This window comes from Suillus subaureus, assembly GCF_016647635.1.
Source record: "Suillus subaureus strain MN1 chromosome Unknown BJ212scaffold_2, whole genome shotgun sequence".
Lineage (NCBI taxonomy): Eukaryota > Fungi > Basidiomycota > Agaricomycetes > Boletales > Suillaceae > Suillus > Suillus subaureus.
In genome coordinates, this window is record NW_024538558.1 from 985738 (window position 1) to 1010019 (window position 24282).

At 47.6% G+C, this 24282-nt stretch overlaps 7 protein-coding genes across 7 annotated transcripts; 5 read left to right on the forward strand and 2 right to left on the reverse strand.

Annotated features, from left to right (window-relative positions):
* Positions 1 to 676: 676 nt before the first annotated feature.
* Positions 677 to 1673, reverse strand: BJ212DRAFT_1475124 (uncharacterized protein; the record flags this gene model as incomplete). Its single annotated transcript, XM_041339202.1, has 5 exons — positions 677 to 780; positions 830 to 974; positions 1033 to 1104; positions 1171 to 1257; positions 1464 to 1673. 5 exons carry the CDS (start codon positions 1671 to 1673, stop codon positions 677 to 679), a joined length of 618 nt encoding a protein of 205 aa, XP_041198994.1.
* A 6396-nt stretch (positions 1674 to 8069) lies between these two features.
* On the forward strand, positions 8070 to 10812 carry BJ212DRAFT_294989 (Alpha/Beta hydrolase protein). Its single transcript, XM_041342851.1, has 4 exons — positions 8070 to 9337; positions 9386 to 9642; positions 9691 to 10077; positions 10132 to 10812. The coding sequence occupies exons 1-4, from the start codon at positions 8500 to 8502 to the stop codon at positions 10639 to 10641; spliced, it is 1992 nt and encodes a 663-aa protein (XP_041198995.1). The 5' UTR covers positions 8070 to 8499; the 3' UTR covers positions 10642 to 10812.
* Positions 10813 to 10983: 171 nt separating this feature from the next.
* Positions 10984 to 12246, forward strand: BJ212DRAFT_1260001 (carbohydrate esterase family 1 protein; the record flags this gene model as incomplete). Its single annotated transcript, XM_041330077.1, has 8 exons — positions 10984 to 11049; positions 11107 to 11225; positions 11280 to 11401; positions 11455 to 11567; positions 11625 to 11888; positions 11950 to 12078; positions 12136 to 12166; positions 12221 to 12246. 8 exons carry the CDS (start codon positions 10984 to 10986, stop codon positions 12244 to 12246), a joined length of 870 nt encoding a protein of 289 aa, XP_041198996.1.
* A 629-nt stretch (positions 12247 to 12875) lies between these two features.
* BJ212DRAFT_1259424 (uncharacterized protein) lies at positions 12876 to 17494 on the forward strand (the record flags this gene model as incomplete). The annotated part of the gene is made up of 8 exons (XM_041330022.1): positions 12876 to 13476; positions 13527 to 13682; positions 13742 to 13844; positions 13892 to 14103; positions 14157 to 14315; positions 14365 to 15251; positions 15302 to 16773; positions 16828 to 17494. The coding sequence occupies 8 exons, from the start codon at positions 12876 to 12878 to the stop codon at positions 17492 to 17494; spliced, it is 4257 nt and encodes a 1418-aa protein (XP_041198997.1).
* On the reverse strand, positions 17234 to 21684 carry BJ212DRAFT_294929 (uncharacterized protein). Its single transcript, XM_041342850.1, has 12 exons — positions 21276 to 21684; positions 21121 to 21225; positions 20654 to 21067; positions 20378 to 20602; positions 19921 to 20322; positions 19527 to 19868; positions 19272 to 19477; positions 18375 to 19218; positions 18173 to 18326; positions 17963 to 18122; positions 17862 to 17912; positions 17234 to 17811 (listed from the first exon to the last, which is right to left on the reverse strand). Exons 1-12 carry the CDS (start codon positions 21501 to 21503, stop codon positions 17691 to 17693), a joined length of 3252 nt encoding a protein of 1083 aa, XP_041198998.1. The 5' UTR covers positions 21504 to 21684; the 3' UTR covers positions 17234 to 17690.
* A 50-nt stretch (positions 21685 to 21734) lies between these two features.
* On the forward strand, positions 21735 to 22600 carry BJ212DRAFT_1295118 (uncharacterized protein; the record flags this gene model as incomplete). The annotated part of the gene is made up of 5 exons (XM_041332287.1): positions 21735 to 21738; positions 21792 to 21799; positions 21852 to 21965; positions 22017 to 22400; positions 22448 to 22600. 5 exons carry the CDS (start codon positions 21735 to 21737, stop codon positions 22598 to 22600), a joined length of 663 nt encoding a protein of 220 aa, XP_041198999.1.
* A 475-nt stretch (positions 22601 to 23075) lies between these two features.
* On the forward strand, positions 23076 to 24257 carry BJ212DRAFT_1259780 (uncharacterized protein; the record flags this gene model as incomplete). The annotated part of the gene is made up of 4 exons (XM_041330053.1): positions 23076 to 23158; positions 23206 to 23321; positions 23364 to 23458; positions 23517 to 24257. The coding sequence occupies 4 exons, from the start codon at positions 23076 to 23078 to the stop codon at positions 24255 to 24257; spliced, it is 1035 nt and encodes a 344-aa protein (XP_041199000.1).
* Between the last annotated feature and the right edge of the window lie 25 nt (positions 24258 to 24282).

The following is a 24282-nucleotide window of genomic DNA, read 5'->3' on the forward strand; positions in this document are numbered from 1 at the left end:
CAAGATAGGTCCAGGAATTGAAGAACACTTGCTTCAGCATCATACATTCAAGTCTTCTTCTGAATCAAAAATTGACCATTGCCATAGCACACATGGGGAGTTCAAGTGGTGTTGGACAACTCTGGCTTTAGTTCAATATAACATGCATAGGGCATTTGAGACTTCAAATTTGAAGTATATTCTTTGCATTTTGTACAACATTCAAAGTGCTCTAAAATATTGATAACCCTGATGTGACATCTGTTTACAGAACTTCCCCAGCTGTGTCTCAGGTGTCAGCAGCATCAATCTAGTCCTGTGACCTCTGTCACGGTGGTGATGGCTTTTGAGTCCACAATAAACAACAAAGTCATCTAACACCAGCCCTTCATCTAAGATACTGCTGACTCTGGTGATGTTCTTTGTTGTTCTTGCATGTGACAGACAGTGCTTTGCTATCCATACCAAGGTCTTAATGGAGTTGGTCTCACAGAAGAATGGTGAGGTACTCAGTTGGTTCATTTCATCAAGTAATTACTTACATCAGGAAATCAACCCCAAGTTGATATGACCAGATATAATTGGTAACTAGCAGTGACCCGTGGCTACACCACTCAGTTGTGCTTGAAAACAAACATTAAAATTTTCATATAGTACCATACTGTGACAATGACGAAAAATGTGACTATGGTGTAGTCTAATTAATGTTCTCTTCAGTCCTTTGGTGCTTGGCTGGCTGTGCAACCTGGGAGAAGTCAAATTTCATGCCAGGTTTGCTTGGCATTCTGCTGGGAGAAGGACCTAATATCTGTTAGAATGAAGTTGGTGTGATATAGCAGTATGTACGTACCATGACTTGCAATGTTACCCAAGGACTTTGTCACAACAGGGCGCCCTAAGAATACAATCGAGTCGACCTCAACAGTGAATCTCTGTTTGCTCTGATCCCAGGCCTGCAACAGATTTGACCTTTCTTCCAGTGATGAATCCGGTGACTGAAACATAATGATGCAGCTGCAGCATGAGTTTCTTGCCGGACTTTGTCCACCTCACTGTGTTCGGAAAGGCACATTCAACAGGCATGGCAGATTTGAAAACTTGATTGGGCCTTGATGTTCCGGAAGTCTGGGCAGATGAGTTGCTTTGTAGGCATGAGATATACTAATGTGCATCAATAGAAAATGTGCTCACAAGATCATCAGTACTCTTGACAGTGCCACAGAGCTCAATGTAAGGCATGTAGAGGGGTGAAACACCATCTTTTACAATTGGAATCAACTGTGTGGAAAAAGACAAAATCAGGCCCAACAGCCATATCATGCATGTAGTGAGATGTACCCTGACCACATCTCCAACCAAATCAAAGTATGCCTCTCATTTTGGGTCCTCAAGAGCAATGTTTGCACTCAGTTCCATTTTTGCAATCTTTGAACAAATCAGTTTGTGCTACAATGACAGATGAGATGATAAATAAGAACACTTACCCTCGCAATCACAATGTAGAACCCAACTGGATCAAAAACATGGTTTTCAGCATTGAAACACTTCAATGCAGCCAACAGTGGAGGCTGGTCATCACCTAGATACATCTGAGCATCGAAAATTAGAGCCCTTCCTTGACCTTCGCAAAATCTGCCATTCTTGAAGACAGCCACAGCAGTTATGGTGGCAGAACTTGCACTCGAGTTTGACATGAGGTATTGAGGTAAATTCTTCTGAGAGATACTATGAGTAATAGAGAAGCTGGATGGAATGCTCACCAGATGTGATGCATAACAGTTTATATATTCTGGCAGTGTTTGGTTAGATGGGTGCATGGAATCTCAATAGAATCTTGCAGAACATTCAACAGCCGTCAATTGTGGGTGTTCAGGAGTGCCACACAGCATGATCATTGTGTTTGGGCCTTGTCTTTGAAACCATGCATTTGCCAATTCTTTGCATACTAAAATGAGTAAAATTGAACATCAAGCAAAAAATAACATCCCCCATGGTAATTCCAACAATGTGTGTCAATGGTTGAATGATTGATAGTGAACTGAAGCAAGTACATCTAGAAAGGATATGATTTTTGATGAACTTCAGACAGCATGGTGAAAAACCTACCAATTTGGCATTAGTCTGGTGGGAGGAGAATTTTGATGTGCTGCTGACTTGTTGCACGTGAGAGAGCCACATACAACTGACCATGGCTGAACACCAGTGCTTGAAGATCCAATCCAACATATTTTACTGATTGCCCTTGTGCCTTGTTTACCATCATTGTGAATGCTAACCAAACAGGAAACTGTCTCCTCTTCATGACAAATGCCAAGTCTTGTGTTTTTGATGAAGGTGTTAGTGTGATGTGCAGGATGAAAGCAACTTCTTCATCATGGTCACCACCAATTATTCTGGCCTCCAGAACCCTGTTTGACATGTGCAGGAGAACCATTTGAGTGCCATTGCATAGCCCTTGCCCAGGTGCCAAGTTCCAGAGAAGAATAAGTGGACAACCAATTTTTAGGCATAGCTCACCTGGTGGGAGGCCAGATCCATTGAGTGTTTGGAGAAACTCAACTGGCAATCCATCTCCAAGTTGCACACCATCAGCACCGTCCTCTGTCACCACACTGTCAGCACTCAAATACACCTTTTCTTCACCACTCATTCTTCCCAGCAACTCTGCATTTACAGTGGCAACATCATCATTCCACGCAGCAAGGATTGTCCGGTTTTTGAAGTAGTCAACAGGTGGAGGTTGAGGGCTATCAATGCCATCATAAATCATGGTAATCAATGAGTCAAGTCAGTGTGTGACCATGGTGGGTGGCAGTGCAATGGTGCTGTCATCTTGCAGATTTCGTCCATGTCTGACATCAAGGAGCCATTGTGCAAACTGCTGGTTATCTGCACTATTCTCAAGCCACATGTTCTGCTTAAGCTTCAAAAGTTCAATATTCCACCAGATGTATGAACACTGGATGGAAGCGCTGACAGTGTCTTCATGTATTCCTTGTGGCACAACTGGAAGTATTTGTAAAAAATCACCACCAAAGATCACTGTAATTCCACCAAATGGCCTGTCCAAATTTCTATACACATACAATCTACAGCTTCGGGTGCATGTCAATGCTGCATTGGAAGTTCATCCCAAATAATGAGACAGGTTATTTGGAGTAGCTCCACCAGTAGACCTTCCTTGGCAATATTGCACACCAAATCCTCATTAAGACCCTCAATTGAAATTTTGAACATGGAGTGTGCTGTGCATCCACCTGGCAAGAGTAGTGCTGCAATACCAGATGAAGCAACACAGAGTACAATCCATCCTTCGGCTTGCACTTTGTGGCAAATTGTCTTGTAGACAAATGTTTTGCCTGTTCCACCTGGTCCATTGAGGAAAAATGTTGTTCCACACTGCTGCTCGACTGATTCAATGATGTGGTTGTAAGCATGAGCTTGCTCAAAATTCAAGCAGGGAATGTGATTGAGAGCCTTCTGTTGTTCAACTGCTTTGTCATAAGAGAGTTGTTTGGCAATATAGTGATTGGTAGTGTTAATGTTGCGTGCTCAAGGGGGTCGGATCACAAGGGCTTGGCCTCAGCTCATATGCTGTGCCCCTTTCCTGAGTATGTGCCCTTAATTTCCAGGGGCTAGGACAGTTGTCCAGAGTTTCTGGGATTTGACTAGGGTGGACAACGGACATCCAGATCTGAAATGTGAGATAAATCTGATGGACATCCAGATGTTACTTGGGCAAGCAGATAAGACTAATTCAGACGAAGTCCAGACTAGAAACTAACAGGGGATAGACTACCCTAAGGTAGAGCTGGAAATGTAGTCTAGGATGCAATCCTAAGACTCAGAATATGACAGGAGACTTGTCTCGAGTCCAGAGGACACAGGAATGAGCAGGAACTAAGATGATATTCAAACTGGAGTATTTCTGAGAGTTACAGGAGGTTTATATACTGTAGGTATCATATAGGAATCAGTCAGCAAACATAAAGGCTATGTATGAAGCATATGCAAAGTCTATTAGTAAGTAGGACGGATCACAAATAATGAACACCGGAAATGAAATGTATGTAACAGATCAATAATCAGAAGGGAAACATAGTTAACCAGAGTCCAGAGACAGGGGAAGTCTAAATGGGGTTGGGTGCTGATATAGGGTTTGGATTCCAGAAGGAAGATAAAGATAGATCAGATCATTGGAGATCCAGATCTTGGATCTGGATATCTGGAGAAGCAGATTTAGAGTTGAGAGTCTGGAATGGCATATGACAGGTAGCTTCAGCATGACACCAGTCATGCTGGGGCTCTGGCATCAAGAACTGGGCAAGAGAGTATCCTGACTGCTGGAGAATGTTGTTGAGGAGATAAAGGCCAAAATCATACACCTCGCCATCTGAAGGATCAAGCTGTGGCATGACAATGTGAAGGCGGTGGCACAGGTCATCACAAATGTGATGCCAAAAATTAATCCATAGTGCACTAGGCCTTGTAGGTGTGCAAAAAATCAACAGAGTTGCAAACAAACAATGCAATTGGCTGCCTGTCTGCATCTGTGCAGCCTCCTCGAGACACTGCCGCCACTCACCATCATCTTCCAAAAGACTGTGAATGAGACATGCTTCCTGAAATGTGGCATGAATGACACCATTGATAGTACAAAGGTCTTGAAATGATTTTGGCCCTCTTACAACTGTAAGAAGTGTTCACAGGTAGAACCTCTCTCCACCCATAGGAGGTACATGGTACATGTGACCCAGTGCAAACCCTCGCTGGTGTACTGCCCAGGACTTTGATTCAGCTTTCCAGGTGAAAAACTGTGGAAACTCCTGGTAAGTGTATTTCTGTGCCTCCATTCCACATGCACCTGAGTCTGCATTTGCATCAAAAAATGCTGTTAGTGTGGTTTTCTCATTGGCAGCCTGTGCAAGGATGATTTCAGGATCTTCATCTGGGTTAAATGTGACTAAGTGTTGTCCTGGAAGATGGACCTGTAGCCGTGTGATATTTGGATGCTGATCATGGATATGGAGTTGAAGGAGGCGCCATGTAGCCTCTGAAGCTGAAATATAATGACCATCAATGAATTGAGCAATTTCATCTTGCTTGTTGATTTGCATAGTAGCATGGTCATGACCCTTGCAAATATACTTGTTGACATATTTGATTGAGCCAAATGAGACAGCACATTCAACATTGATGTGGCAGTTGAATTCAGCCAACATAAAAGGATTGTAAGGTACAACCCAGCTATTATCAAGCATGAAGTTGCTAACCTTGAATTGCCGACCATCGTCTGGTTGGTAATAGCGAGGATAACCATCATGGTCAAGGAGTGTGTGAGGTTGATATGGCTTCAGGTATCCCTTTGTGCACTTTCCATTCTCCATGCATGGAGCATTTGGGTTGAAGGCACCACAGGGACCATGGACCATGCAGGTCTCAACAGTCTCAAATAGCATTTGATGTGTTGGATCTGGCCACCTTGCCCATATTGTGGTGTCAATGTCTGCTGTGGTTGATAACTTGTGTGGATGATCAAGGAAAATAAGCATGGGCATATGTGGTAGGCCGCATTTTTGAAATTCAATGGTATAGATATAAGCCGCCATGCGACCAAACATGCCCTGCTTGTACACATATTCAACAATAGCTCCCCTCTTGAGCTTGAAGACTCTTGCCACCAGATCAGGGTGGTCAGCAACAGTCTGTCCTGGAAGGAGCTCCTGCTGGATTTCAGGCCACTTCAGATTGCAGGTAACTGTCATGAATATATCAATCTTCTTAAAGTACTGTGCAAGAGCAAGGCCATCCTGAAAACATTGGTACATATAATGTGGCCCACCTGTGTAAGATGATGGCAGAATGAAGCATTGGCCAAGTTCATGCAGGTCCATTTGACCATCAGCAGCGGCAGCAGCATCCTGGAGCCCACTGTACACTGAAGCATGAACAGTCCCTTGGTTTTGATGAATATAACTGAGCCGATTCTGGTCCATGCTTGCCCATACATCCACCAAAAATTGTTGAAAGAGAGTTGCTCCCCAAAGAATGGCTGAAAATTCAGCTTCACAGTGGAATAACTGATATGCATAGTATCAAGCTTGTGACAGGCGTTTTGGATTTGCCTTGTCAGGTTGATGCATCTTGAGATCCAAGTGCCAACCATCCGCTCCACAGGGAAAGAATAAAACATGATGAAGACACACATATGAATGGTGTCCATCATGAATTCACTGGAGTGGACCTGCCCTTCAATGAAGCACAACATCACAGGAGTCAGATGCCTCAGTCCCATCTCCTGGGATGACAGCTGCGATTTCACTAATTCATGGTAGGTTGTAACATCATTGATTGCACACAGGATTGGCAAGTAGTCATATTGTGACAGGAGATTCCACAGAATATTGAGCAAGGATTTCGTGAGCATGCTGGAATAGACAGGCATAGCGGTGATGATCACACAGAAGTGTCTGCAATGTGTCCATAGTGCGCTGGCTCAAATCAGCATTGTGTTGCATCCTGCTCTTCTAGTGCTGCATTAGGATTGTAAATGTATAGTTGTGCATATGTAGGTTGTCTTCCCTCTCCCACTATAAGCTCCCCCACATGATGGTATGGCTCTCCATGAATTCGATAGATGTATGGACCTTGTCCATTATTGACAGAGTGGTCAACCTGTACACCAAGTGATGTGAAGGTGAGTGCAACATTATAGCAGTGGATGTTCTTGCGAAACTCGACAACATCTGGCGTTATTTTCTGCAAAAGGCCCTTTAGCTGCTGTGGAGGCTCAACCAACAATGGAAGCTGAACTTGGCCTGAATCACAGCAGGAGCCAAACTTTGGGTTCCATTTCAAAGAAGCTGCAAGCCGTTCATCCATCCAGTGATAGGCACTGCAGTTCGGACATGCAACATTCATCCAACCTAGATCATGACGATGTTCTGGCTCAACATATGGTTGCTGAGCACATGGAGGGGGGCCATTTACAGCAAGATGTCCAGGATTATTGACAGGCAGCTGTTCATCAACTTGCATTGGAGAATTAGCTTGATCAATTTGCAATGGTTGATGGACAGGAGTTGGTGCACAAGGGGGAGTTGGCATGCAAGGTGGAGTAGGTGGGCGAGGCTGATGATGCACATGAACTTGAGAGGCAGGAGACAGTGCAGGACAAATTGGGGCTGGCACATGATGCTCAGTGGGTGCATGTTCACATTCAATCATTTGCTGCTGTTCTCGTTCTATCCTTTGCTGCTGTTCTCATTCTCACCTCTGCCTTTGTGCCAATGAACACTTGCTTATAGGTGGCTGTTCATTGACAGTGATGTGCAGCAGATTTGAGGGCTGGGTGGCAGCGGTTGCACTAGACAAATCACAATCCTGAATACAGTAAATAACTGAAGTCAGACAACAAAATCTATAAAATTCACCATGTTCAGACTGTCAGAGGTTGAAGAACCACATGCATGCGTCTGTCCTGCAGCCCCGCACTTGACACCAGTCTTGAGGGCCCATCTCTTATGTGGTGGCACATCATGGTCTGCCTTGTCCGTCTTCTTGCATGCCTTTGACCGTTTCTGCATAGCATCAGAAGGATTTTTCCTGCAGAAGACAATATGCAATGTGTAATGATAAGTAACGCTGGACACATGAACTTTAACTCACAAATTATTAGTCATTTGCAATTGCAATGAGCGTTGGCCCATTGACATCTTTGGCATGCTTCATGATTGACAGCACCTTTGCATTAATGGGCCAATGAGAATGTGAGTTTGTCTCAGTGAATGAGAGAGCAAGTAGAAAGCAAGCATGTGACCAAGTTTTTTAGTATAGTAGATTGCAAAATATTATTATATGTTATGTTTTAACCTTAGATATCATTATCATGGTGTCACACATATATGAACTAAGATATGACTATGCATCAGCAAATCACTTTGCTTCTGTGGGCTCTGTACAGCTCTGTACAGAAGGGACCAAGCTGTGGCCAGCCATTTTTTGGTGGTGGGAAAAAAAGTGTTTTACTGATGTGCCAGAAATATCACCTTGATGTGTCTTTTGCATTAGGAAATCAGCACAAACTTGGCTTACTAATGTGATATACGCAGAGAGGGAGTCCACAAATGAGATACATGAACATTTGCAGACATTTGTGGACTAGCGCAGTACAGCTGATTATGAGGTGTGGTACAGGTGAGTACAAAGCACATTGACTGAAGATGATATATAGGAGCACGAGGGTCACGGTGAAGTATGTATGAAGCTAAGGCCGCTAAATCAACTTGTATTTGTATTCGAGAAATACAATAAACTCCGCAAGGTCAGAAGTCGGCAATGCCGACCCCTAGTGTTATCCGTATATGCAAAAAGTGTGTCATCTGATCTCTTGTGGGTTTTCACTGGTGCTTAAAAGTTGAGGATGACGCATACTGGCATGCATTACAGGATGAAGTAATGTAGCACAGCCACTTCTATTAAATTGCACCCCAAAGCCGCAGTACTTACTCGCGGAGGGGCATGTATGACTTATCTTCGTCACCGTCGACCACAGTGAGCTCCACTCTCAGGACCATAACTTCCCGCTTCGAACATTCAGTCAATAGTCGAGACGACGAGGAGATACCTGCAAGTTGGTCTGGGATGTGGGGTACCCGGTCAACGTCTGTTGCAATGACGAAGGCCAATAATGGCAGGGCTGCACGTGGGATTCACGGCAGGTCGTTCAGCGCTTCTCCAGCGTCTGCCCCTCCTTCATGGGCACTCCAGCACCCGCTCTCTATGTCCACTAGTACTAATCAGAAATATTCAACACCTGTTGTGCGGTGGCCATCCTCGTCGTCTGCCAGAGACATACCGTCCAGTTCAATGTCGACCCCAGATGACTCACCGTCGTCGTCGCGTCCGCCATCTCCGGGACTGTCGTTACTAAACGAAGCGTTGAGTGACAGCATCCTTCCGACAGTGCCTCCACGTGCACGACTGCCTCTATGTTTTTCGCCTGCTCGCCTGCTTAGTCGACCACCTCCATTACTCAGTAATCTGCTATCTACTCTCCCGTCAGCATCTGTGACTTCCATCCCTCCACACTTTCAAAATGGGCCTCCCTTATCTTCTGCAGATCCCGCAGCTCACATTAATGAACCATGTATATCGCTAAACCACTCCCTACCTGCTCGTTCGTCCATCGACACACTACGTTCGATCCATGCATCTACCGCACCACAGATTGCGCTTCCTCCTATTCCAAGTAAATGGTGGTTCCAGAGTGATTCAGACTCGGAGATTAAGGACAACGTGGGCAAGCTCCTCAATGACGAAGATCAGGCTTCGTCGCTGAATAAAATTCATCAGAAGTGTATGTTTGTAGTCCACTCCTCGGGCTTGACTAACTGCTTGCGTGTAGATCGTTCACCAAAAGCCCCTGTTGTGTTCTGCCATGGACTTCTTGGTTTTGACACCGTGACCGTTGGACCTTCCCTTGCACCCTTACAGGTCGCACATTGGCGTGGTATCAAGGAAGCATTGGAGGCAAATGGTTGTGAAGTTCTGATTACACGAGTACCTGCAACAAGTTCTCCTGTAGAGCGCGCGAAAGTTCTCGAGAAAAGGATCTCTGAAGTCTATCCTGGCCGAGCTGTTCATCTCATAGGACACAGCATGGTAAGTTGAGCAGTGAGGCGGAAGGCCACCCCTATTGACGCATTGCAGGGCGGCCTCGATTGCCGTTACCTCACAACGCACCTCACCCAACGCAAGTTTTCCGTGATAAGCATGACTACAATCGCCACTCCACATCGTGGCTCCTCCTTTGCGGACCACTTCATGTCGCTCGCCTCGCAGCATCTTCCATCCGTCCTTGCGCTACTTGAGCTCCTGCCAAATGGTGGAGGCGATGGAAAGGCATTCGAATGTCTTACCCTAGAAAGCATGCGCCGGTTTAATGAGGAGACACCTGACGTTGAGGGTGTGCGCTATTTTAGCTGGGGTGCATCCTATGAACCAGGGCTTATTGATACATGGAAATGGCCGCATAGTGTCATCTTGGAGAAGGAGGGTCCAAACGATGGGCTGGTTAGCGTCGAATCAGCGAAGTGGGTGAGTGTGCAAGATGCCTCCTTCATGTGTGTGCCTTGCTGAATACGCATGCAGGGCACATATCTCGGTACCCTTTCTCCCGTGAACCATCTGGACCTTGTTGGATGGACGAACGCTGCGCGATATACGTGGGCCTCGATTTGGGGGAAGGAGATTCCGTTCAAGCCTGCTTCATTCTACCTTGGTGTTGCAGACTTGCTGGCTGGAGTAGAGGAGAACGAGGGAGAGGAGGATGCGTTAGAGAACGGCAGGGTTGAAGGTCACCAAGAGAGAATGCAGCAATACCTCTTGGGTAGCAGTCCGTCTCCCAGGTCGACGCCAAGCCCACTGCTGAGAATGCACCCTGCACTTGGAGAGATGGTATCAAAAGCGCAAGAAGAATCAATGTCCGTACCCCAACGTACTCCCCAATCAGCAGAAGCATCGAGATTCCCGACATCCCCAGAAGCACCTCCATCAACGAAGCAGATATCTTTACCCCCTACACCTCCTCACGAGGAGACCCCACCCACACCGCCTATAAAATCGTCAAGTCCGCCTACACATATGCGAGAACGAGACTAGACCACTCTGCAATGTGCGATACCCGTAAATACAATATTAAGTATCTGCTGCATTATTAGCTGTATCGTATTCTAATTGCTTACTACTGAGATTCAGCATTGATTAGTATGTCTCACGGAATAAAACACATTTCATCCGATGTGAGTTGGAGTAGGACAAATTAATACCATGACCGGGGGGTGGACCGGAGAAACGGGAGATCATGATCATGAGACAGGTGTCCAGGCCGTCTCACCCGGGCCCAACAAGCGCGTATTATTCTTGTCTGTTTCGCTAGCTCGCACACTTAATAGTTTTGATCTTCCTATCGTGAATCTCAACACTAACATATAGCCCGCTGACATGTCGCTCGAAAAACTTTCATCAAACAAGCACTACGAGGGGACGCTCGCAAAGTACAAGTTTAGAGTACGTCGTTTGGCAGTGGCGGCAACGCCGTAGCCACGCTAATGGTGTGGCTAATAGTCTGCTGCTCTGGGCGATACCTATACCCAATTCAATCTCTTCCTCCCCGCCAATGCGGCTCAGGGGAAGGTCCCTGTACTTGTCTATCTTGCAGGGCTGACCTGCACGGAGGATAATGGGTGCGTGTTAAACACCCTTTCGTTGACCCCGCAAACTCACACGGCGAAACACAGGGCTCAAAAAGGCGGTTTCATGCGTGATGCGGCAGCTCAGGGCATTGCTCTACTCTTCCCTGACACCTCCCCGCGTGGCGCAGGAATCGATGGTGAAGATGTAGATTGGGATTTTGGCAGTGGTGGGTAATCTCTATCTTGGTGCTCATTCTTACCTAACAGCGGACGCGGATAGGTGCTGGGTTTTACGTGAACGCAACGAATCCCAAGTGGTCGAAGCATTACAATATGCTCAGCCATGTTACTCAAGAGCTCCCGCAGGTGCTCGAAAAAGCAGGCTTGCCTCTCGTCTGTCCCGACGTCTCTTATCTTCTCCCCTTCTTTCCCTGACGTCAATATTCATAGGACTTCACACGCCAGTCAATCTTTGGACACTCGATGGGCGGACACGGGGCGCTGACTGTGTACCTTGCGTCACTATTATCGGGGATGAAGCAATATCGTAGCGCATCTGCGTTTTCACCCATCTGTGAGCCATCCGAGGTGCCGTGGGGGACGAAGGCATTCTCTGGGTATCTTGCGGGTGGTGTTGCGGAGGGGAAAAACCGTTATGATGCAACAGCGATGATCGGGAAGGTGAAGGGAGCGGTGAATATCCTTGTGGATTATGTGCGTCATGTTTTTGTCTATTCGTTGGCCCTGATTAGATTGAGCTGATATATAGTAACAGGGTACGGCGGATAATTTCCTGTACCAACTGCACCCGGAAAGGTTCCTCGAGGCTGCGCGCGTGGCTGGGCATGATGAGGTACAGGTACGGGTAAGGAAGCAAGAGGGGTACGATCATAGCTACTACTTCGTGCGTCTGAGTCTGCTTTTGGATGATGGAATGATGTACTGACAATGGAATGTACAGATATCGACATTTGCATCAGACCATATTCACTGTAAGTTCTTGTCAGGTTTCTGGAATGTGTCAATACTTATACGGAGGGTTATAGTCCACGCCAACTTCCTGAAAGCGTAAGAGGAGGATAAATAAAGCAAGAAGCTGACGTTTGTACGAATGGAGATATGATAGCTGGGCGTTAGTCTTACAATGCAGTGAGAATTGGATTGACCTGGGTGCCGAAGACGGCCGAGTGTGGGGAAAAAAAAGTGAGATGGATTCCCGTTGGATTCCCGAAGGAGGGAGAGCCACACTGCAGTGGTCGTTGCGAAGGAGACCGGAAATTGTTGAAGTGATGTTGAGATTTTGGTCAAAGACTACTGGTAGGATGGAAAGCAAATAGTTGTATACAACTACGGTCACAGCGAGCACAGTGCTAGTACAGTACTGCTTATACCATCAATTGAAAAGCTATCAATTCCTGTTCTCTACAACGACAACAAATTGTCATAGCCCCCGTCCTTTTCACATACTCACTCTTAATTCTTCAAACAAAATTTATTAGCCAACCATACCGTCCATCCTAGTAAACAGAGCACGAAGAATGTCATTCTTCTCAAGGAAGAAGCAGCCTAGCGCAAGTCAGCTCGCTGCTTCATCTGTAACAGTAGCCCAGACTCCAAGTCAAGCTCTCGCCCAGCTGGCCGCAAAGGACAATACTGCTCAACTTCAGCACAATACTGCTCCACTTCAACACCTACGCGATAATGACTCGTGAGTCCTTCATATTCAACTTTTATTCTCCAACAGCCGTTCATCGTTTTCTTCATACCTACTTCAGCTCAAATACCACGAATGGTCCTGTAGCATCCCTCGCTCAACGTCAACAAGCTCGTGGCACCAGCCCCATCATAACCCAACAACAGTCCCAGTCACAGCAGCAACCGCCACTCCAAACTTCCCAGCAGCCTCAACAACGGCCAGCTTATCCTTGGTCCGCACGGCGCTTACTCCTCCCGCCCCCACTCGTAATCCCGAAGCCTGGCGTTGCCGCACCAAATTCACCTTCACCTTCACCATTCCCTCGTTATGGACATGCACTTCCCGCGACAGCCACTGCTTCCGGAGACTTGTATCTTTTTGGTGGTCTCGTTCGCGAAACCGCCCGCAATGATTTATACCTTTTCTCTACTCGCGATCTCTCCGCGACTCTCGTGCAGACAGGCGGAGAAATACCATCGCCCCGAGTTGGTCATGCTAGTGCAATCGTTAGCAGCGTTCTCATTATATGGGGAGGCGACACAAAAACAGACCCCTCGTCCGATCAGTCAGAAAAACAAGATGATGGCTTGTATCTTCTGAATCTCGGTGCGTCCATCCTAATTGTTCAGAGAAACCATACTTCATGTATACCCCAGTTTCACGAGAGTGGACACGGGTAGCTATGCACGGTCCTGCGCCTGTTGGACGGTATGGTCATGCTGTTACCATGGTCGGCACCAAATTTTTCGTCTTCGGAGGTCAGGTAGATGGCGAGTTCCTGAATGACCTCTGGTCATTTGATCTCAATACTCGTAAGTCTCATTCAATTTAAGCTTATTTTCCTAAACCTTATGTTACGCTATGCTCTTAGTACGGACAACAACAGCTTGGGAGCTGTGTCAACCTGTCGGAACCGCCCGTCCTGCCCAACGCACAGGACATGCCTGTGTAACATACCAGGATCGTATCATCGTGTATGTTCGTTATTCATTCAATACTGGCTCGTATTCACGTTTTACAGGTTCGGAGGAACAGATGGCCAATACCATTACAATGATACGTGGTCGTATGATACTAATACCAGGACATGGTCGGAACTGCAATGCATTGGATTTATTCCCTCACCCCGGGAAGGCCACGCAGCCGCTGTAGTCGACGACGTCATCTATATATTTGGTGGCCGGGGTGTAGACGGCAAGGACCTTGGCGATTTGGCAGCATTCAAAATGTCAAGTACGTGATTTGATGAATGATAGGCGTGCATATTCTAAGCCCATCGCGTACAGACCAGCGGTGGTACATGTTCCAAAATATGGGTCCAGCGCCTAGCGGCCGTTCGGGACATGCTATGGCGTCCATGGGAACCAGAGTTTTTGTTCTTGGCGGAGAGTCTTTCACCCCAACCAAGGGCGACGACCATGGAATTATTAATGTTCTTGACACCAGTACGTGTCCGCTTTTCTCCACCAACGTCACTGCTAACGAGTTGCTCAGAGCACATCAAATACCCTGATTCCAAAGGACCACCGGCCAACAAGAACGATCGAAAATCATCTGCAACACCTACGCCTCCGCCAGGACCACCCGCACCAGGAGGCACTGTGCCTAATGGTATCCGCGCCATGTCCCCGACAGGTGCTCCTCAAGACGTAGACGACCTCCGCCGGGCTATATCTCCGCCAGGAATCCGGCCTGGAACTCGTACACCGAATGGTGCCCCTGCGCAGTCATCTCCCAACACCAAAGGTAAAGCACCGACACGCCCTCGAAGAGATGATGGGGACATGTTCGGAACAGATGATGGGAACGGGACAGACACTGGTGCTACCATCGAGTCTGTCACTACATCCCGAGATCATGCACCATCTCCAGACCAGACCCGAGCACGGAGTCCCAACTCCTTTAGTGTCGTCACCCGTGCGATGTCCCCCACATCTCAAAGTGGATCCGATCCCTATGGTAACGTACAGCCACCGAACGTGGCGAGCATGGCGATGAGTGGACTGGCTGCCCGAAGTCCATCACCTGTTGTGGATCGTAGCAGGCCACCTCTTGATGCTTTCTATCAGCCATCAGGTGGTTCTCCTGGTGCGAACGAAAACGGAAACGGACATGCCCAGGGGAAATTCGGTTCAACGGGTAATGTGACAGCTGATCTAATTCGAGATTACAAGGTCAAAGAGATGGAGGTCGAAACGTTGCGGATGCGAGAGGCTTGGATGAAGACGGCGCTTTTGAAGGCATCCCGGTCGGGCTTTATTCAACTTGGCGAAGAAGCATTGGAAGCTGAGGATATCGACTTCCAAGATGATACCAGTGAGGAACAAAGAAAACTTGCTGACATGGTCATGAATTTCAGGCACTTCAAGATCCAGATGCAGGTGTGTTTTCTCCTTTCAAGAACACATGAAACGTTCTAACGGAGACGCAGACTACCCTGGCCAATCAAGCCCGCGAGGCTTCTGAGCGCATTGCGGATGCTGAGCGTATGAAGTCCGCTGCGATCCAGGAAGCCGCATACTACCGTGCGAAGCTCACTGCCTATGAAGCATCTACACCTGGCGAGGTCTCACAAATTGAGCGAGAGCGTATTGCTGAGCTCGAACGTCATCTTGCTACTCTCCTGGCAGAACAGACTGCACAGAAGAAGACAACAGAGGAGCTGAGTGACTCACTCGCCTTGCAGACTACGCTTCTTGAGCAGGCCGAGGCACGGTCCACTGATGCCAGCAATCGTGCTGATGTCCTGGAGGAGACACACCATCGTGTTGTCCGCGAACACTCTGAAATTCGTGACCGTTACGTGGAAGTCGAGGCTGCTCTTCGAGATCACGCCGATCGACTTCTTGGCCAGACTTCGCTGCTTGAGCAAAAAGACGCTGAGACTTCTCAGGTCAAGAGACAGGTTGAAGAGTTGAGCCAACTCCGGGATCAGCATATCCGCGCTCTTGATCAAGCCCGTACAGCACTACAAGCCATATCCTCCCGCTCTGAAGAGGATCAACGCGCTCGTGATCAGGTCACTCAGCTAGAGGCAGACATTGCAGAATTGCGCGGTGACCTAGAGACTCGCACATCCGAAGTGGAACAAGCGAGGATCAGGCTTGCAGAGGTCGAGAACGCATGGGCCAAGTCTCGCGAAGAAGCTGATGCATTCCGCGCACTCACCACTGGCAGTCTTGGCGAACTTCTCGATTCGCATCGTGACCTCAAGGCAGACGAAGACAGATTAACGAGAGGACATGCGGAGAAAGTGGAGGTTATGGAGGTGGAAGCTACTTCTCTACGGAAGATGCTGAAGGAGGTCACACAGCAGCTCGAGGAAGTGCAAAGGGACCTCTCAGAGGAACGACGCAGGGTACGGCAGACGGAATCCGAGCAAACATTCCTACGATCGCAAATTGTGGGCCTCCGAGCGCAATTATCCAGCTCTGTCATGGAGCAGGGTCGTCTACGCAAAGATTTTGCGGAAAAAGATAATGATCTGCGGGGTGCGTTGAAGGAGACGGCCGATACCAATATCCGGCTGGCAATGCTCCGGAACTATCTTTCAGAAAATGGCATCATCCCAGATTCAGATGAACCTTTCTCAAATTTGGGAAGTGCTTCGCGATTGGCAGACCTGGAGAAACAGTTGGAAGAACGCTCCTTGATGTACGAGCGCTCAGAGCGAGAACTCAGCGGAGCTCTCCGAAGGAAGCGCGAACTTGAGGCTCAGTTGAGTGTGATGTCACAACAACAAGATCGATCAAGGTCCATGCAGAGCCCTGTGAACCAAGGTGACTCAGAAGCTGACGCACGCGCTCTTGAAGCTGAACGAAAACTCGAGGAGACGGAACGAAGCTATAAGGCGCGAATGCGCCAGATGGAAGAGGATTATCAGCTCGCTGTGCATTATGTGAAGTGAGCTTTTTCACAAGTACCTGTGCATGTCTTGGGTCTAACCGTCCATCGCAGAGGAACGGAAAAAATGATGCGAAGGATGAAAGATGAGGTTACGAGGACAAAGACTGCCTATGCTAGTCTGCAAGCGGAACTGGACACTGTTCGAGGACGATCCAGTACTGAACCGCGACGTGGTGTCAATGGCCGCAGCACTCCTTCAGACGACAATAACGAGCACCTTCGCGGCCAGTTGATTGATGCACAGAAGCAAAGTCAGCGTTTAATCAATGACAACAAAGATCTCCGTCAAAGAATGGAGACGCTGGAGAAAGATCTCGACATCATGAAGGATAACTTTGTCATCTCTCAACGAGAGTTTGACGAACGCCAGACTCGTGTAGAGGAGCTAGAGTTGGAGATTGAGAGAATGAACGCCACTCTCGCTGTATATCGCGAAGGGAGTGGCGCCAGTTTATTGGAACAGCTCACCGTCGAAAACACCAACCTCAAAAGGGACAACGAACAGCTTTCGCATAAAATTCACCTTCTTCTGGAAGTCGATCAGCCTCTCAAACGACCATCCAGCATGACGAGCTCAGAGAATTTCGAACACCTATCGAATGAACTGGACGATTGGCAACGACAGATGGCTAGCTCGTTTGGCGCCCGGCGACCGCTAAGTGACTTCGAATCCCCCTCTCATTTAGTAGGACATGAGCGAACCCGGTCGCGATCGTAACACTTGTTTTGTGTCATGTTATTTTTTTGCTTTGCACATATAGTTATACCCTTATTGCCTTGATTGCTGACCGCCGCTCATGCTCACACTCATTTCGTTTCGTACTTCTACGTCCCTCCGTTGCTTCGTCGTCGTTCGACGTCAATTATTCTCCATATATATTATGACATACATCAACATTTGCGACATCTCGAGTCTAACTCATTGTGAATCGGATGCTGCTTTGTGTCCACTCGACTGCCTTCTGCTTGACAGCCGATGCACCTTCCTCGTCCCCAATCTTACGCTCCAGTTCAAGCCACTTCTTGAAAAATGACCTTTACGCGACATTAGCACATGCAGTTCCGATAGGTAGTAGAACACGTACTTTGCCTTATGGCTAGTCATTTTAATGGCAAATAGACGATTGAAGATGTTCCTGCGTGCTGTTAGTGAGGGCACTTTGGGAGGCAGAGTGCTTACCTTAACGATTGGATATCACCTTGCCCCGCCTCCATATCCATATAAATCGACCATAGGTCCCAACGCTTCGGATGAGAGTCTACGATCCCCTCGAATATAGTCTTGCCTCGTTCTGCATCGCCGAGTTTGTATTCGAGCTGAGCGAATTTTGATATTGTTTTCAAGTCTATACAGCTGATTCAGGTCTGAATACAAGAATGTCATCAAACGACTCACGCTTGCGCTTTTCCAAGCTTTGCAGTGAACGCGGTAGCAATTTGCGTGCCTGCTCCAAGTCTCGGCGGCGCAAATAATGTTCGCAAAATAGAGTCCACACTTTCGAACTGTAGCCGAACTTCTTACAGGTCCGCTTATACTGATCCTCTGCTTTCTGTGCCTTCTCATTAGTACATTAGTGAAGCCGAGGTAGCAAACTTGCCTCGTGCTTCTCGCTCTCATCTAAGATGGCCGCCAGGCGGAGATAAACAGTCTTGGAGTCATTGTGTCGGGCAGCATCCTTGAAGACAGTCTCCAGTGACTCATCGGTGCCATAGACATTCTCGACGTTCAGTAAAGCAATCCAAACATTGAGCCGCTCTTCCTCCTCCCTGAAACTGATGATCTGAATCGCTCGTCGGCCAGTCTCCCGTGCTTTATCGATTTCGGATAATTGGAGGAGGAAAGACATGTACTGCATCCACAGGTAGGATGAATTTGGGGAGCCCAGGAGCAGCCGCTCAAAGTCGGCATTTGACTCTGGAAGTTTTGAGTGCATGTCAGCAGTGAGGTCCTGCTCAATCTCTTTCTTCTTGCGTCTTTCCTTCTTTTTGCTTGACTCATCCTCTTCGCTGCCTTCGTCGGAAGAAGAAGCGGATTCCCCATCAGACCTAGCGTCACCGGAGAACCAAGAAAACCCTTCAACTTTCAAAGGTGCAGCTTGTTTGTGAGTGGGGGATCTTGGCGTCGACTGCGATTGGGTGGGCACAGGATTCACTTGTGGCAATGGGCTGCTACGTTTGCTAGCCAGTGCATTTGAAGGGACCGGCTCGTGAGCATGAGATGGGCGCAGTGACGGGATAACCGGTGTTTTGTGGACCACCACAACACCCTCTGAGACAGCACTCGATGTAATGTCACTGGTATCGGTCACCTTGGCAGCTTTTGATGATGAGGCCTGACGAATGCTTGCGACAACTCGTGGTGGATTCAAGTCAACGGTTAGAATCCGCACTTTAACGACTCTGCCCGCGACAAACATGTCCTTCAGTGTGCTTGAATAGTCACTGCGAAGCAAAGTGTCAATCAAAAGCAGAGCCAACGGAGAAATCGAACAAACCTTGCTTCTCGAGACGGCACAAATGCTTTGAGATCATTGTAGAATCGGACAATCAAGCCCTTGTCCACAACTCGGTACACTACTGCATCTGTGATCATCCCGACCTTCGCCTCCTCGATAGAGGTCAGGACTGGCAGAGTAGATTCAATCAACGTCTTTTTAGCCGTCAACTCTACTCTCATGCGTTCGGGGTCGACAGCAAGAACCTGCAGATTTCCTTAGCATGCATCATGTCTAATGGGTATGATTGCGTACCCGGCATTTTATGCTGCCCCCGGCCTTGAACCTTTTTGATGGATGCTTGAGCGGTATATCTGCGTAGTGATTTGGCCATATGATGCCGTCCGCATTACAAGAGATCGACACGAATAGGGCGGAATCAGTAAGGCGTTTAACAGTGCCTTTCAGGACCTCTCCGACTCGTATATCACCTGCCTGAAGGAACCTTTGATCTAAAATTGAGGGTCGGAGGGAGAGTTGCAGTAATCCGTCCAACGGATGATAGCCTATGACACGCGCTCTATGGATGGTGTTCAATTTCCATGGGCCCGAAGAGGAAGAGAGCATCGGAACATGACCATCAGAAGTGTGAGATATCTATCAAGGAAGTGGTGTTAGTTTAGGACAATAGAATGATGTGAAACCTTACATGAATGAATCCATCAATGTGGGGCTGCACTTCAACAACAAGCCCTCGCTCCGGCTCTACGCGCTTCACAGTAACAGCATCCAAGATCGTACCAATGGGATACTCCAAGTGAATGCCAGCATCATCAGTGGAAAGTTTCACCTCCAGGTTGACAACGTGATCCAAGAGCGACACAGAAAACTTCGGTGGCGAACTTCCGGTAATTTCGTACAGTATTCGGGCCTTCACTTTCTGCCCTATCTTGAATGTTTTGGCAGGGTTAGTGGGCACATTAAACTCGTCAGCTGTGGCGTCAAAAAAGCCAAGTATCTGTAAGTTGATGCCGCTTGGTGAAATTGCCGTGATTAGGGCTTGACCTAGTATTCCTGGCAATACGGAGGTGATATTACTGACTTCTGAGATCTGTGAATTAGAACGTAAGTGAGGAACATCGCAAATCGTGATCAGCAAGACTGACTGAAGATGACTGTATGCCTCGAGGATCGACCGAAACTGTGCATATTCTCTCGTTGTTGGACGTCTTCAGGACAGCAATATCGAGCAGTTGGCCAACATGAAGCTTTGAACCGTCAGAACCACCTTTTTTGGCATCTTTGAAGGATAGGAAACCAGAGGAGCCCTGTACGCCGATGTCAAGAATGTACCCATGGTCTTCTACACTTTGCACAGCCGCTGAGAGCGTCTATGCGAGACTTAATCATAATAAAATAATATGATCTAAGACATTGCTCACAAAGCCAGGTTTGAGATCCGCTTTAACGACTCCAGAGTTTACTGTCTTGGGTACAAGACTCAACTCAATGCGACGACTAGCTTTCGCGGCTTCATCCCTTAATTTTCCGATGGCAGAAACGTCTGTAGACCCTGATGCGTGCACATTGGTTACAATTGCACGGACGTATTGTCCCACACGGAAGAGTTGAAACAAATCCGGCACCTCCGTCTGAGAATCGGATTCCCCGTCGTCAATCGATTCGGTATCTGAAGGCTCTTCTTGTTCATGCATTGATTCGAGACGACTAGTCAACTGAGATGTAACTTGTGTGATGGGAACGTGACCCATGAGTTGGTTCGGTAGGGATATAATGAGAGCCAGTGGTTGTATCGATGCGATTTGACCAAGCAATTTCATACCCGGAACGATGCGCTGCAAATATGTCACTGAGCTCATGCTCCCCACCTTCATGATATAAAAACTACCTTGTAATTGAGATGCTCGATGCGAACCACATCTTTCTTTGGCATAACACTCGCTTTGCTTTTGGCGTCAGATCTACTCTTCTTTTTTTGAGACTTCCCAGACGCCTATTAAAAGTTCTACTCAGTCGAATTTGGAGTAAGACGGCAGAACTTACAGCAAATAGCTCCTCGTTTGCTTCTTGCGTCGCTTCAGCTCGGATAGCTTTAACCTCTGCAGCTGTTAGGCTAGTTCCACCTCCTCGTGGAAAATCAACCTCGTTCATGAGATTTGATATGAGTTGGACAGATTTTTCCGGCACATCTGTTGACCTGTCTTTCACAAGTTTACTCTTTTTGACATTGCGGGATGAGTTATCCTCTAGAGCACGTTTCTGGCCCACCATGCTCTTGATAAACGCTCGGATTGGTGGCTGTCAACACCGTAGCACACAGGATCTGACCGTCCGACACGTAATGGAAGGGAAGCCTGAGGATGCCTTCCCTACAGCTTGCGAGTATTGGTGTGGGTTGCAACTTGCCCGTTACCTACTTTTGAGCGACTCCAAGAAATTGCAAGTAGCTGATTATGTCAGCGCTAGCATTTCTTCCATCCACCTCATCGTACTCCCAAACTTATGGGTGAGTCTCTCTCTTTGTTCTTAATGACATTTCCCGATTATCAATATTTCTAGATTTTCAAGTAAGTCATATATTCTAGTGTGATCTGAGAATCCAATTTTACCTTGCTCCAGAACCGTGTCGGCTCCAAGTTCGGTGGAGGTGGTGTCGCTGGGGCTTCGGAGACCAACGTGGACAGGCGTGAACGTTTGCGCAAACTTGCGCTCGAGACGATTGATCTTGCCAAAGTACGCTCTTATTTGCCCTGCATTCCAATCATAACTTGATGTGTCGTTTAGGATCCTTATATCTTAAGGAATCACTTGGGTGGCCTCGAATGTCGTCTCTGTCTGACGCTTCATACCAACGAAGGTTCATACCTGGCTCACACTCAGGGAAAGAAGCATCAGACCAATCTTGCTCGTCGTGCGGCTCGCGATGCTAAGGACACGCAGTTGATGATTGCTCCAACTCAAAGCAATGTACAACGCAAAGTATTCCTCAAAATAGGACGCCCAGGATACCGAGTGACAAAAGTGCGGGACAAAGATACTGGCAAAGAAGGTATGATGGTTCAGGTCCACCTTCCTCAGATCAAAGCGGACGTCATCCCTCGCCGACGATTTATGAGCGCTTGGGAGCAAAAGAGGGAGCCTCCGAACAAGGCATACCAGTATCTAATCGTATGTGCGATTACTTCCCAAGTTACACGTTGCTTATTGGATGCCAGGTGGCTGCTGAGCCGTACGAGACCATTGCTTTCCGCATTCCTGCGCGTGAGATAGAAGACGAAGCTGACGATGCCGGATATTGGAACTGGTCATATTGGGATCCTGATACGAAACAGTATAGCTTCCAGTTCATGTTCCGTTTGACTTATTAACGCTACCTGCCGCTCACACAATGTTCTTTGCACGTCGTATCTGTACTCCTGATCATTTTTGCTGCACTTGGTGTGGTTTATGTCAAATAGGCGATCAACTTTAAGGTGTACGGTTCAGTCGAAAAATAAATAAATAAATCCCATGCATGCAGTGTCACGGCATAGGCCCAGTGCTGCAGAATTGTTCACTGATCCATGGTTTGCAGGGATCAATGCTGTTTAAGACCACACCAAACTCCATAAACAAATCTGTTTCGTCAGTTAGGAATTCTTAGTGGCTTCTGAATCAGTGACTGGGAGGGAAATGAGAATTGGTATGGAAGCAAGATCCCCATCATGATATTGTGAGAGCTGGAAGTTCATTAACATCGCTCACATCGCTTCACTCAGGCAAAATAACACCAAATTGAATTTGTGACTCTTACGTCCTCGACCAGTAACCAGTTCGTAGCAAGTACATCTCATTAATATTGTCATGAATCATGGACGGCAGGCAATCGCGTCGGTATACAGAAGCTATATTCGTGAGATTGGACGATTGCCCCACGTTTACCTTCGGTGAGGCCCATCCTCGGATCAGCATGAGCATTGCTAATAACCCGTAGTCGAGTTTTCCGTCTGAAGGCAGAGGATGACTGTCGCGCTGTGCTGCTGACTAAATGTGATGATCGCAGGACGGGGAAGTTGAAGAGAGTTTCAAAGGCGAGGCTACTTTTGTCAAGTAACGACTTTCGTCTTATTTCTAGCTAGACCATACAACAAGTCCGTGCAGCAAATAATGGCAGTCACCAAGCCTTTAACCGTATCCTGGACCTTGCCTACGGACGAGTGGGTAGGCTAAGGTGGGAATTGATGGAGGTGATGAGTTCAAGTGCCCGTTTGCGTTGCTCATAATCACCTGATGATGTTCTGGCAGCCCTTACTGTCTGACCCAAACGCACCACTTCCTCCGCCAATCATCCCCGGCAAAGAATCATCGCGCCCTCCCGTATACTCCCAAGAGCTTACGACACTTCTCACTTCGGGTCTGTCCCGCAGGAAAAGACCTTTGGTACCTGGCGATCTCAGCTTCCCACCAATACTTCCCCAACGTGCAGACCCTAATTCATCTGATGCCCAGATACTGGGTCCTTTTAGTAAACGCCGAGAAGTAAACGCTCGCTGGAAGTACTTCGGACAGGAGTGGAAGAAAGTGCTTCCACCTCTCCAGATTTCCGTTTCGTCTTCTCGAGAAGTCGGCGACGAAGGCAGCGACCTGGGTACTTCGACTGCTGTCCGGAAAATAGGTTTTGACGGTACCACTGTTCTCGAGGAGTTGATTCAATTAACAAAACCGAGGAATATATCTGGTGTTTTCCTTCCAAGACGATGGTTGCGCAGGAGATACCAGGAGTTGCTGGGAAGGCTCCCCATCCTTACATTCACCTCAGCGTGCGAAGACATGAAAACCAAGAAATCTGGCGGCTTCTCGGTGTCATTGGCACCGAATGCGCTCAAGGCACGTAATCAAGTGAGACCATTACCCTGCGCGACGGACGACGATATAGCGTGGAATCAAAGTATTTGGCAAGCAGGTAGGGCAGTGGTTAGAGGCCGTGATCATCAGGAGGAAATCCATTGTGAGACACGATCGCCCACGAGCAATTACATAGAGTAACGCCATTGACAAGTGGTCAGAACTT